This window comes from Oncorhynchus mykiss, chromosome 13 (assembly GCF_057628025.1).
Source record: "Oncorhynchus mykiss isolate SJ-2025 chromosome 13, ASM5762802v1, whole genome shotgun sequence".
Taxonomy (NCBI): domain Eukaryota; kingdom Metazoa; phylum Chordata; class Actinopteri; order Salmoniformes; family Salmonidae; genus Oncorhynchus; species Oncorhynchus mykiss.
In genome coordinates, this window is record NC_143034.1 from 85,248,871 (window position 1) to 85,262,791 (window position 13,921).

Below are 13,921 nucleotides of genomic sequence, written 5' to 3' on the forward strand. Positions count from 1 at the left end.
GGATAGAGGTTATAGACCAGAGGATAGAGGTAATAGACCAGAGGATAGAGGATATAGATAGAGAATAGAGGTTATAGATAGAGGATAGAGGTTATAGACCAGAGGATAGACGTAATAGACCAGAGGATAGAGGATATAGACCAGAGGATAGAGGTTATAGATAGAGGATAGAGGTTATAGACCAGAGGATAGAGGTTATAGATAGAGGATAGAGGTTATAGATAGAGGATAGAGGTTATAGATAGAGGATAGAGGTTATAGACCAGAGGATAGAGGTTATAGATAGAGGATAGAGGTTATAGATAGAGGATAGAGGTTATAGATAGAGGATAGAGGTTATAGACCAGAGGATAGAGGTAATAGACCAGAGGAAAGAGGATATAGATAGAGGATAGAGGTTATAGACCAGAGGATAGAGGTAATAGACCAGAGGATAGAGGATATAGACCAGAGGATAGAGGTAATAGACCAGAGGATAGAGGTTATAGACCAGAGGATAGAGGTAATAGACCAGAGGATAGAGGTTATAGACCAGAGGATAGAGGTTATAGACCAGAGGATAGAGGTTATAGACCAGAGGTTATAGACCAGAGGTTATAGACCAGAGGTTATAGACCAGAGGATAGAGGTTATAGACCAGAGGTTATAGACCAGAGGATAGAGGTTATAGACCAGAGGATAGAGGTTATAAATAGAGGTTATAGACCAGAGGATAGAGGTAATAGACCAGAGGATAGAGGATATAGACCAGAGGATAGAGGTAATAGACCAGAGGATAGAGGTTATAGACCAGAGGATAGAGGTAATAGACCAGAGGATAGAGGTTATAGACCAGAGGATAGAGGTAATAGACCAGAGGATAGAGTTTATAGACCAGAGGATAGAGGTTATAGACCAGAGGATAGAGGTTATAGACCAGAGGATAGAGGTTATAGATAGAGGTAATAGACCAGAGGATAGAGGATGTTGACCAGAGGATAGAGGTTATAGACCAGAGGATAGAGGTTATAGACCAGAGGATAGAGGTTATAGACCAGAGGATAGAGGTTATAGACCAGAGGATAGAGGTTATAGACCAGAGGTTATAGACCAGAGGATAGAGGTTATAGACCAGAGGATAGAGGTTATAAATAGAGGTTATAGACCAGAGGATAGAGGTTATAGACCAGAGGATAGAGGTTATAGACCAGAAGATAGAGGTTATAGACCAGAAGATAGAGGTTATAGACCAGAGGATAGAGGTTATAGACCAGAAGATAGAGGTTATAGACCAGAGGATAGAGGTTATAGACCAGAGGATAGAGGTTACAGACCAGAGGATAGAGTTTATAGACCAGAGGATAGAGGTTATAGACCAGAGGATAGAGGTTATAGACCAGAGGATAGAGGTTATAGATAGAGGTAATAGACCAGAGGATAGAGGATGTTGACCAGAGGATAGAGGTTATAGACCAGAGGATAGAGGTTATAGACCAGAGGATAGAGGTTATAGACCAGAGGATAGAGGTTATAGACCAGAGGTTATAGAGGTAATAGACCAGAGGATAGAGGATATAGACCAGAGGATAGAGGTAATAGACCAGAGGATAGAGGTTATAGACCAGAGGATAGAGGTAATAGACCAGAGGATAGAGGTTATAGACCAGAGGATAGAGGTTATAGACCAGAGGATAGAGGTTATAGACCAGAGGTTATAGACCAGAGGTTATAGACCAGAGGATAGAGGTTATAGACCAGAGGTTATAGACCAGAGGATAGAGGTTATAGACCAGAGGATAGAGGTTATAAATAGAGGTTATAGACCAGAGGATAGAGGTAATAGACCAGAGGATAGAGGATATAGACCAGAGGATAGAGGTAATAGACCAGAGGATAGAGGTTATAGACCAGAGGATAGAGGTAATAGACCAGAGGATAGAGGTTATAGACCAGAGGATAGAGGTAATAGACCAGAGGATAGAGTTTATAGACCAGAGGATAGAGGTTATAGACCAGAGGATAGAGGTTATAGACCAGAGGATAGAGGTTATAGATAGAGGTAATAGACCAGAGGATAGAGGATGTTGACCAGAGGATAGAGGTTATAGACCAGAGGATAGAGGTTATAGACCAGAGGATAGAGGTTATAGACCAGAGGATAGAGGTTATAGACCAGAGGATAGAGGTTATAGACCAGAGGTTATAGACCAGAGGATAGAGGTTATAGACCAGAGGATAGAGGTTATAAATAGAGGTTATAGACCAGAGGATAGAGGTTATAGACCAGAGGATAGAGGTTATAGACCAGAAGATAGAGGTTATAGACCAGAGGATAGAGGTTTTAGACCAGAAGATAGAGGTTATAGACCAGAGGATAGAGGTTATAGACCAGAGGATAGAGGTTACAGACCAGAGGATAGAGTTTATAGACCAGAGGATAGAGGTTATAGACCAGAGGATAGAGGTTATAGACCAGAGGATAGAGGTTATAGATAGAGGTAATAGACCAGAGGATAGAGGATGTTGACCAGAGGATAGAGGTTATAGACCAGAGGATAGAGGTTATAGACCAGAGGATAGAGGTTATAGACCAGAGGATAGAGGTTATAGACCAGAGGTTATAGACCAGAGGATAGAGGTTATAGACCAGAGGATAGAGGTTATAGATAGAGGTTATAGACCAGAGGATAGAGGTTATAGACCAGAGGATAGAGGTTATAGACCAGAAGATAGAGGTTATAGACCAGAGGATAGAGGTTATAGACCAGAAGATAGAGGTTATAGACCAGAGGATAGAGGTTATAGACCAGAGGATAGAGGTTACAGACCAGAGGATAGAGGTTATAGACCAGAGGATAGAGGTTATAGACCAGAGGATAGAGGTTATAGATCAGAGGATAGAGGTTATAGATAGAGGTTATAGACCAGAGGATAGAGGTTATAGACCAGAGGATAGAGGTTATAGATAGAGGTTATAGACCAGAGGATAGAGGTTATAGACCAGAGGATAGAGGTTATAGACCAGAAGATAGAGGTTATAGACCTGAGGATAGAGGTTATAGACCAGAGGATAGAGGTTACAGACCAGAGGATAGAGGTTATAGACCAGAGGATAGAGGTTATAGACCAGAGGATAGAGGTTATAGATCAGAGGATAGAGGTTATAGATAGAGGTTATAGACCAGAGGATAGAGGTTATAGACCAGAGGATAGAGGTTATAGATAGAGGTAATAGACCAGAGGATAGAGGTTATAGACCAGAGGATAGAGGTTATAGACCAGAGGATAGAGGTTATAGACCAGAGGATAGAGGTTATAGACCAGAGGATAGAGGTTATAGACCAGAGGATAGAGGTTATAGACCAGAGGATAGAGTTATTGATCATACTCACTCCTCCAGATAGATCTATATATACCAGATCATACTCACTGTTCCAGATAGATCTATATATACCAGATCATACTCACTCCTCCAGATAGATCTATAGATACCAGATCATACTCACTCCTCCAGATAGATCTATATATACCAGATCATACTCACTCCTCCAGATAGATCTATATATACCAGATCATACTCACTCCTCCAGATAGATCTATATATACCAGATCATACTCACTCCTCCAGATAGATCTATATATACCAGATCATACTCACTCCTCCAGATAGATCTATATATACCAGATCATACTCACTCCTCCAGATAGATCTATATATACCAGATCATACTCACTCCTCCAGATAGATCTATATATACCAGATCATACTCACTCCTCCAGATAGATCTATATATACCAGATCATACTCACTCCTCCAGATAGATCTATATATACCAGATCATACTCACTCCTCCAGATAGATCTATATATACCAGATCATACTCACTCCTCCAGATAGATCTATATATACCAGATCATACTCACTCCTCCAGATAGATCTATATATACCAGATCATACTCACTCCTCCAGATAGATCTATATATACCAGATCATACTCACTCCTCCAGATAGATCTATATATACCAGATCATACTCACTCCTCCAGATAGATCTATATATACCAGATCATACTCACTCCTCCAGATAGATCTATATATACCAGATCATACTCACTCCTCCAGATAGATCTATATATACCAGATCATACTCACTCCTCCAGATAGATCTATATATACCAGATCATACTCACTCCTCCAGATAGATCTATATATACCAGATCATACTCACTCCTCCAGATAGATCTATATATACCAGATCATACTCACTCCTCCAGATAGATCTATATATACCAGATCATACTCACTCCTCCAGATAGATCTATATATACCAGATCATACTCACTCCTCCAGATAGATCTATATATACCAGATCATACTCACTCCTCCAGATAGATCTATATATACCAGATCATACTCACTGTTCCAGATAGATCTATATATACCAGATCATACTCACTCCTCCAGATAGATCTATATATACCAGATTATACTCACTCCTCCAGATAGATCTCCACGTATTTGCCGAAGCGACTGGAGTTGTCGTTGCGAACTGTTTTGGCATTTCCAAAGGATTCTAGAAGAGGAGCTGCCTCAAGAATCTGGCAACGTATTCAGAGATAAAACATCAGAATGAAAATATCATCATGTAGAACAAGTCCAGTGTAGCTAGCTACTCTACAGAACACAGCAGGTAGACATGTAGACAGCTAGCTACTCTACAGAACACAACAGGTAGAACATGTAGACAGCTAGCTACTCTACAGAACACAACAGGTAGAACGTGTAGACAGCTAGCTACTCTACAGAACACAACAGGTAGAACATGTAGACAGCTAGCTACTCTACAGAACACAGCAGGTAGAACATGCAGACAGCTAGCTACTCTACAGAACACAGCAGGTAGAACATGTAGACAGCTAGCTACTCTTCAGGACACAGCAGGTAGAACATGTAGACAGTGTAGCTACCTACTCTACAGAATACAGCAGGTAGAACATGCAAACAGCTAGCTACTCTTCAGAACACAGCAGATAGAACATGCAGACAGTGTGGCTAGCTACTCTTCAGAACACAGCAGGTAGAACATGCAGACAGTGTAGCTAGCTACTCTACAGAACACCACAGGTAGAACATGCAGACAGTGTAGCTAGCTACTCTACAGAACACAGCAGGTAGAACATGCAGACAGCTAGCTACTCTACAGAACACAGCAGGTAGAACATGTAGACAGTGGAGCTAGCTACTCTACAGAACACAGCAGGTAGAACATGCAGACAGCTAGCTACTCTACAGAACACAGCAGGTAGAACATGTAGACAGTGGAGCTAGCTACTCTACAGAACACAGCAGGTAGAACATGCAGACAGCTAGCTACCCTACAGAACACAGCAGGTAGAACATGTAGACAGTGGAGCAAGCTACTCTACAGAACACAGCAGGTAGAACATGCAGACAGTGGAGCTAGCTACTCTACAGAACACAGCAGGTAGAACATGCAGACAGTGTAGCTGGCTACTCTTCAGAACACAGCAGGTAGAACATGCAGGCAGGTAGAACATGCAGACAGCTAGCTACTCTTCAGAACACAACAGGTAGAACATGCAGACAGTGGAGCTAGCTACTCTACAGAACACAGCAGGTAGAACATGCAGACAGTGTAGCTGGCTACTCTTCAGAACACAGCAGGTAGAACATGCAGACAGTGTAGCTAGCTACTCTACAGCACACAGCAGGTAGAACATGCAGACAGTGGAGCTAGCTACTCTACAGAACACAGCAGGTAGAACATGCAGACAGTGTAGCTGGCTACTCTTCAGAACACAGCAGGTAGAACATGCAGGCAGGTAGAACATGCAGACAGCTAGCTACTCTTCAGAACACAACAGGTAGAACATGCAGACAGTGGAGCTAGCTACTCTACAGAACACAGCAGGTAGAACATGCAGACAGTGTAGCTGGCTACTCTTCAGAACACAGCAGGTAGAACATGCAGACAGTGTAGCTAGCTACTCTACAGCACACAGCAGGTAGAACATGCAGACAGTGGAGCTAGCTACTCTACAGAACACAGCAGGTAGAACATGCAGACAGCTAGCTACTCTACAGAACACAGCAGGTAGAAAATGCAGATAGCTAGCTACTCTACAGAATAGCAGTTAGAACATGTAGACAGTGTAGCTAGCTACTCTACAGAACACAGATAGTGGAGACACAGTCAGAACAGTCACAACAGTATAGCAGAGACACAGTCAGAACAGTCACAAAAGCACAGCGCAGAGACAGTCACAACAGTAAACAGAGACACAGTCTGAACAGTCACAACAGCACAGCGCAGAGACAATCAGAACAGTCACAACAGTAAACAGAGACACAGTCAGAACAGTCACAACAGTACAGCAGAGACACAGTCACAACAGAGACACAGTCACAATGGCAATAGAATGGAATGATAGTATGGTAATAGAATGGAATGATAGTATGGTAATATAATGGAATGATAGTATGGTAATAGAATGGAATATGATAGTATGGTAATATAATGGAATGATAGTATGGTAATAGAATGGAATATGATAGTATGGTAATATAATGGAATGATAGTATGGTAATAGAATGGAATGATAGTATGGTAATATAATGGAATATGATAGTATGGTAATAGAATGGAATGATAGTATGGTAATAGAATGGAATGATAGTATGGTAATAGAATGGAATATGATAGTATGGTAATAGAATGGAATATGATAGTATGGTAATAGAATGGAATGATAGTATGGTAATATAATGGAATATGATAGTATGGTAATAGAATGGAATATGATAGTATGGTAATAGAATGGAATGATAGTATGGTAATAGAATGGAATGATAGTATGGTAATAGAATGGAATATGATAGTATGGTAATAGAATGGAATATGATAGTATGGTAATAGAATGGAATATGATAGTATGGTAATAGAATGGAATATGATAGTATGGTAATTTGGACACAAACCAAGCTTTACTGAACACTGACAGACAGAGAGGCATGCAGAAACCAGCTACCTTAATCTGATTAGCACAGAGACACAGGGAGTCAGACACAGGAAGACAAGGTTAGGATACAGAAGTGTGTGTGAGAGTGTGTGTGAGTGTTTACCTGTTGTGTAATGTTGTGTTTGTGATGTATTGCTGCTAGGTAACGCAGCAGCAGCTTAGTAGCCTCAGTCTTCCCTGATCCACTCTCCCCACTGAAACACACACAGAACTTAATGTCAATATAAACACTAAAACACCACCAACACACAGGTCACTAGTGGATCTGAAGTTAGTGCTAAGTACAAACAAGACGCATGCTTTTTTTCAGTGAAGAAGTTGGTCAAGGTTGGTTTCTTTTACAGAAACAAAGCATGTCTGACTTTTGTTAATAGGAAGGAAATTGTCCAGGACACTTCTATGTCTATTTTAGATTCTGGGGATATTATCTATATGCACGCAGCACTATACTTAAACCCCTAGATGCTGTTTTCCACTGTGCCCTTAGGTTTATTGCCGGTGATGGTTCTAGAACTCACCATTGGGCCCTGAGGTTTATTACCTGTGATGGTTCTAGAACTCACCATTGTTCCCTTAGGTTTATTACCGGTGATGGTTCTAGAACTCACCATTGTTCCCTTAGGTTTATTACTGGTGATGGTTCTAGAACTCACCATTGTTCCCTGAGGTTTATTACTGGTGATGGTTCTAGAACTCACCATTGTTCCCTTAGATTTATTACTGGTGATGGTTCTAGAACTCACCATTGTTCCCTTAGATTTATTACTGGTGATGGTTCTAGAACTCACCATTGTTCCCTTAGGTTTATTACTGGTGATGGTTCTAGAACTCACCATTGTTCCCTTAGGTTTATTGCCGGTGATGGTTCTAGAAATCACCATTGGGCCCTGAGGTTTATTACATGTGATGGTTCTAGAACTCACCATTGTTCCCTTAGGTTTATTACCGGTGATGGTTCTAGAACTCACCATTGTTCCCTTAGGTTTATTACTGGTGATGGTTCTAGAACTCACCATTGTTCCCTGAGGTTTATTACTGGTGATGGTTCTAGAACTCACCATTGTTCCCTTAGATTTATTACCGGTGATGGTTCTAGAACTCACCATTGTTCCCTTAGGTTTATTACTGGTGATGGTTCTAGAACTCACCATTGTTCCCTGAGGTTTATTACTGGTGATGGTTCTAGAACTCACCATTGTTCCCTTAGATTTATTACCGGTGATGGTTCTAGAACTCACCATTGTTCCCTTAGGTTTATTACCGGTGATGGTTCTAGAACTCACTATTGTTCCCTTAGGTTTATTACTGGTGATGGTTCTAGAACTCACCATTGTTCCCTGAGGTTTATTACTGGTGATGGTTCTAGAACTCACCATTGTTCCCTTAGATTTATTACCGGTGATGGTTCTAGAACTCACCATTGTTCCCTTAGGTTTATTACCGGTGATGGTTCTAGAACTCACCATTGTTCCCTTAGGTTTATTACCGGTGATGGTTCTAGAACTCACCATTGTTCCCTTAGGTTTATTACTGGTGATGGTTCTAGAACTCACCATTGTTCCCTTAGGTTTATTACTGGTGATGGTTCTAGAACTCACCATTGTTCCCTTAGGTTTATTACTGGTGATGGTTCTAGAACTCACCATTGTTCCCTTAGGTTTATTACTGGTGATGGTTCTAGAACTCACCATTGTTCCCTTAGATTTATTACCGGTGATGGCTCTAGAACTCACCATTGTTCCCTGAGGTTTATTACTGGTGATGGTTCTAGAACTCACCATTGTTCCCTTAGATTTATTACCGGTGATGGCTCTAGAACTCACCATTGTTCCTTTAGGTTTATTACTGGTGATGGTTCTAGAACTCACCATTGTTCCCTGAGGTTTATTACTGGTGATGGTTCTAGAACTCACCATTGTGTTTTGTATTAAAAAGTGGGTTGGGCCTCTTTGCATGTAAGGAAAGAGCAGCATTCTCTTGTGTTTATTTACAAATCATTCAGGCAGAAACTTCCTATGTATCTATCAACATTAATTCAATGTAGACTTCCAAATGACCAACCCTGGTCTCAATAACACTGGAGGCCCCTTCGGTCTCCACAGAGTTGGGTAAAGCTGATTTTAGTGTTTTGGGGCCCTTTATGGGGAACAGGTTACAGAGCTGAGATGTTCTGGTCCTCCTGGGTCGTTCAGATAAACCTGTCTGTTTCATTTGATTTGGTATGTGTTGGATGTGTTTCTGCAGGGCTCATCTGGAAAAGATACCCTGGTCTCAGAATGACTTCCCTGTCAAAATGAAGGTCAAAAAACAACAAGCCTTTCCTTACCTCCCCTGCCAACAGCTTACCACTAAACACCATCATTATGATCCAGTCCAGAGTGGACCTGTGTGCTCGGTGTAGGGTGACGGTAACGGGGAGGTTTTCAGTTAACCAGAGACGGAGAGCTGAAACTTAACGCTGGAATGTGCTCACTGGGCCAACTTCACACTCCCTCTGAGACATGATATGATACCGGCACAGACATGGCTGGTCTTTCCTTACAGATGTCTCCGTCAGACAACAGCTAGAGTGTCCCAAACAGGGGGGGGGGTCCGTCAGACAACAGCTAGAGAGTCCCAAACAGGGGGGGGGGGGGTCCGTCAGACAACAGCTAGAGTGTCCCAAACAGGGGGGGTCCGTCAGAACACAGCTAGAGAGTCCCAGACAGGGGGGGGGGTCCGTCAGAACACAGCTAGAGAGTCCCAGACAGGGGGGGTCCGTCAGAACACAGCTAGAGTGTCCCAGACAGGGGGGGTCCGTCAGAACACAGCTAAAGTGTCCCAGATGGGGGGGGTCCGTCAGAACACAGCTAGAGTGTCCCAAACAGGGGGGGGCCCGTCAGAACACAGCTAGAGAGTCCCAGACAGGGGGGGGGGGGGGGGGGGTCCGTCAGAACACAGCTAGAGAGTCCCAGACAGGGGGGGTCCGTCAGAACACAGCTAAAGTGTCCCAGATGGGGGGGGGGGGTCCGTCAGAACACAGCTAGAGTGTCCCAAACAGGGGGGGTCCGTCAGAACACAGCTAGAGAGTCCCAGATGGGGGGGTTCCTTTCCTCCCATCTGGGTCCCCAGGACCAAGTTTAGGAAACGCTGGGCTAGAGCGTATCAGGAGGAAGTAGCTGTGTTGTGTAGTCACCTGATTATAATAACCTGATTCTGTTTGGCATCCATCATTTTGGTGTAGGAGACGTTTGCTATGGCAAACAGGTGTCTGAGGAGGACCACAGAATGGACACAAAGATAAAACAGTAGCATGAATAACACATCATTTAGCACACAATACACCAATAATACACACTATACACCAATAACACACAATACACCAATAATACACACAGTACACCAATAACACACAATACACCAATAATACACACTATACACCAATAACACACAATACACCAATAATACACACTATACACCAATAACACACAATACACCAATAATACACACTATACACCAATAATACACACAATACACCAATAACACACAATACACCAATAATACACACAGTACACCAATAACACCAATAACACACACAATACACCAATAACACACACAATACACCAATAATACACCAATAATACACACAATACACCAATAATACACACTATACACCAATAACGCACAATACACCAATAATACACACAATACACCAATAATACACACAGTACACCAATAACACCAATAACACACACAATACACCAATAACACACACAATACACCAATAATACACCAATAATGCACCAATAATACACACAATACACCAATAATACACACTATACACCAATAACGCACAATACACCAATAACACACACAATACACCAATAATACACACAATACACCAAGAATACACACAGTACACCAATAACACCAATAACACACACAATACACCAATAACACACACAATACACCAATAACACACCAATACACCAATAATACACACAATACACCAATAATACACACTATACACCAATAACGCACAATACACCAATAATACACACAATACACCAATAACACCAATAACACACACAATACACCAATAACACACACAATACACCAATAATACACACAATACACCAATAACACACACAATACACCAATAATACACCAATATTACACACAATACACACAATACACCAATAAAAAACACAATACACCAATAACAAACACAATACACAAATAATACACACAATACACCAATAATACACACAATACACCAATAATACACACAGTACACCAATAACACCAATAACACACACAATACACCAATAACACACACAATACACCGATAATACACCAATAAAACACACAATACACAAATAACACACACAATACACCAATAACACACCAATAATACACAATACACCAATAACACACACAATACACCAATAATACACCAATAACACACACAACACACCAATAACACATCAATAATACACAAAATACACCAATAATACACCAATAATACACCAATAATACACAATAACACAACAATAACACACAATACACACAATACACCAATAACACACACAATACACCAATAACACACACAACACACCAATAACACACACAATACACCAATAACACACACAATACACCAATAACACACACAATACACCAATAACACACCAATAACACACAATACACCAATAACACATCAATAACACACAATACACACAATACACCAATAACACACACAATACACCAATAACACACCAATAATACACCAATAACACACACAATACACCAATAGTACACCAATAATACACCAATAACACACAATACACCAATAACACACACAATACACCAATAACACACCAATAATACACCAATAACACACACAATACACCAATAGTACACCAATAATACACCAATAACACACAATACACCACTAATAGACCAATAACACACCAATAATACAACAATAATTCACCAATACACCAATAACACACACAATACACCAATAATTCACCAATACACCAACAATGCACCAATAATACACCAATACACCACTAACACACCAATAATACACCAATAACACACACAATACACCAATAACACACAATACACCAATAAAACACCAATAACACGCACAATACACCAATAATACACACATTACACCAATAATACACCAATAATACACAAAATACACCAATAATACACCAATAATACACAATAACACACCAATAATACACACAATACATCAATAATACACAAATAACACACAATAACACACCAATAATACACCAATAATACACACAATACACCAATACTACACCAATAATACACCAATAACACACAATAACACACCAATAATACACCAATTATACACACAATACACCAATAACACACAAACATCCCCAATAACACACACAATACACCAATAACACACAATACACCAATAATACACACAATACACCAATAATACACCAAAAACACACCATTACACCAATAATACGCCAATAATTTTTCAATAACACAATACACCAATATCATACCAATAATACACCAATAACACACCAATAACAGACACAATACACCAATAACACACCACTAATACACACAATACACCAATAACACACAATACACCAATAACACACAATACACCAATAATACACACAATACACCAATAACACACCACTAATACACACAATACACCAACAACACACACACACGCTACATTGCATTAACACATACACACATAGACACACAACACACACACACACACACACACACACACACACACACACACACACACACATACACTTCTAACAAACAGACACGCATCACAACAACACAGGAACAGGAAGTGTTCTTACGGAGGGTTCTCTCCCAGAGCGGTTCCCTTGTGCTTCAGCACCATGTCAGTTCCGTACATGTTAAACATCCTATAGGGGTTCACCGAGACCAGGATACTACCTATATATGTCTAGAGACAGAGAGATACATGTTGACCAGGATACTACCTATATATGTCTAGAGGGTTCACTGAGACCATGATACTACCTATATATGTCTAGAGGGTTCACTGAGACCAGGATACTACCTATATATGACTAGAGACAGAGAGATACATGTTGACCAGGATACTACCTATATATGTCTAGAGGGTTCACTGAGACCAGGATACTTCCTATATATGACTAGAGACAGAGAGATACATGTTGAACATCTTATAGGGGTTCACTGAGGCTAGAGAGAAGGCCAGCAACCCAGAGTCGCCTCTTCACTGTTGACGTTGAGACTAGTGTTTTGCGGGTACTATTTAATGAAGCTGCCAGCTGAGGACTTGTGAGGCGTCTGTTTCTCAAACTAGACACTAATGTACTTGTCCTCTTGCTCAGTTGTGCACCGGGGCATCCCACTCCTCTTTCTATTCTGGTCAGGGCCAGTTTGATCTGTTCTTTGAAGGGAGTAGTACACAGCGTTGTACGAGATCTTCAGTTTCTTGGCAATTTCTCGCATGGAATAGACTTAATTTCTCAGAACAAGAATAGATTGACGAGATTCAGAAGAAAGGTCTTTGTTTCTGGCCATTTTGAGCCTGTAATCGAACCCACAAATGCTGATGCTCCAGATACTTGATTAGTCTACAGAAGGCCAGTTTCATTGCTTCTTTAATCAGGACAACAGTTTTCAGCTGTGCTAACATAATCGCAAAAGGGTTTTCTAATGATCAACTAGCCTTTATAAAATGATAAACTTGGATTAGCTAACACAACGTGCCATTGGAACACAGGAGTGATGGTTACTGATAATGGGCCTCTGTACGCCTATGTAGATATTCCATTAAAACATCAGCTGTTTCCAGCTACAATAGTCATTTACAACATTAACAATGTCTACACTGTATTTCTGATCAA

The 13,921-nt window shown here is 40.8% G+C and overlaps 1 protein-coding gene across 1 annotated transcript in view; it reads right to left on the reverse strand.

Annotated features, from left to right (window-relative positions):
* LOC118947901 (unconventional myosin-XV) overlaps positions 1–13,921 on the reverse strand; it is a 212,756-nt gene that overhangs the window by 175,294 nt on the left and 23,541 nt on the right. The window contains exons 4-8 of the mRNA XM_090194383.1: positions 12,878–12,987; positions 10,195–10,269; positions 7,123–7,213; positions 7,029–7,034; positions 4,474–4,577 (exon numbers count right to left, since the gene is read on the reverse strand). Coding sequence (XP_090050509.1) covers positions 4,474–4,577; positions 7,029–7,034; positions 7,123–7,213; positions 10,195–10,269; positions 12,878–12,987 — 386 coding nt within the window. The remainder of the gene's footprint in view (positions 1–4,473; positions 4,578–7,028; positions 7,035–7,122; positions 7,214–10,194; positions 10,270–12,877; positions 12,988–13,921) is intronic.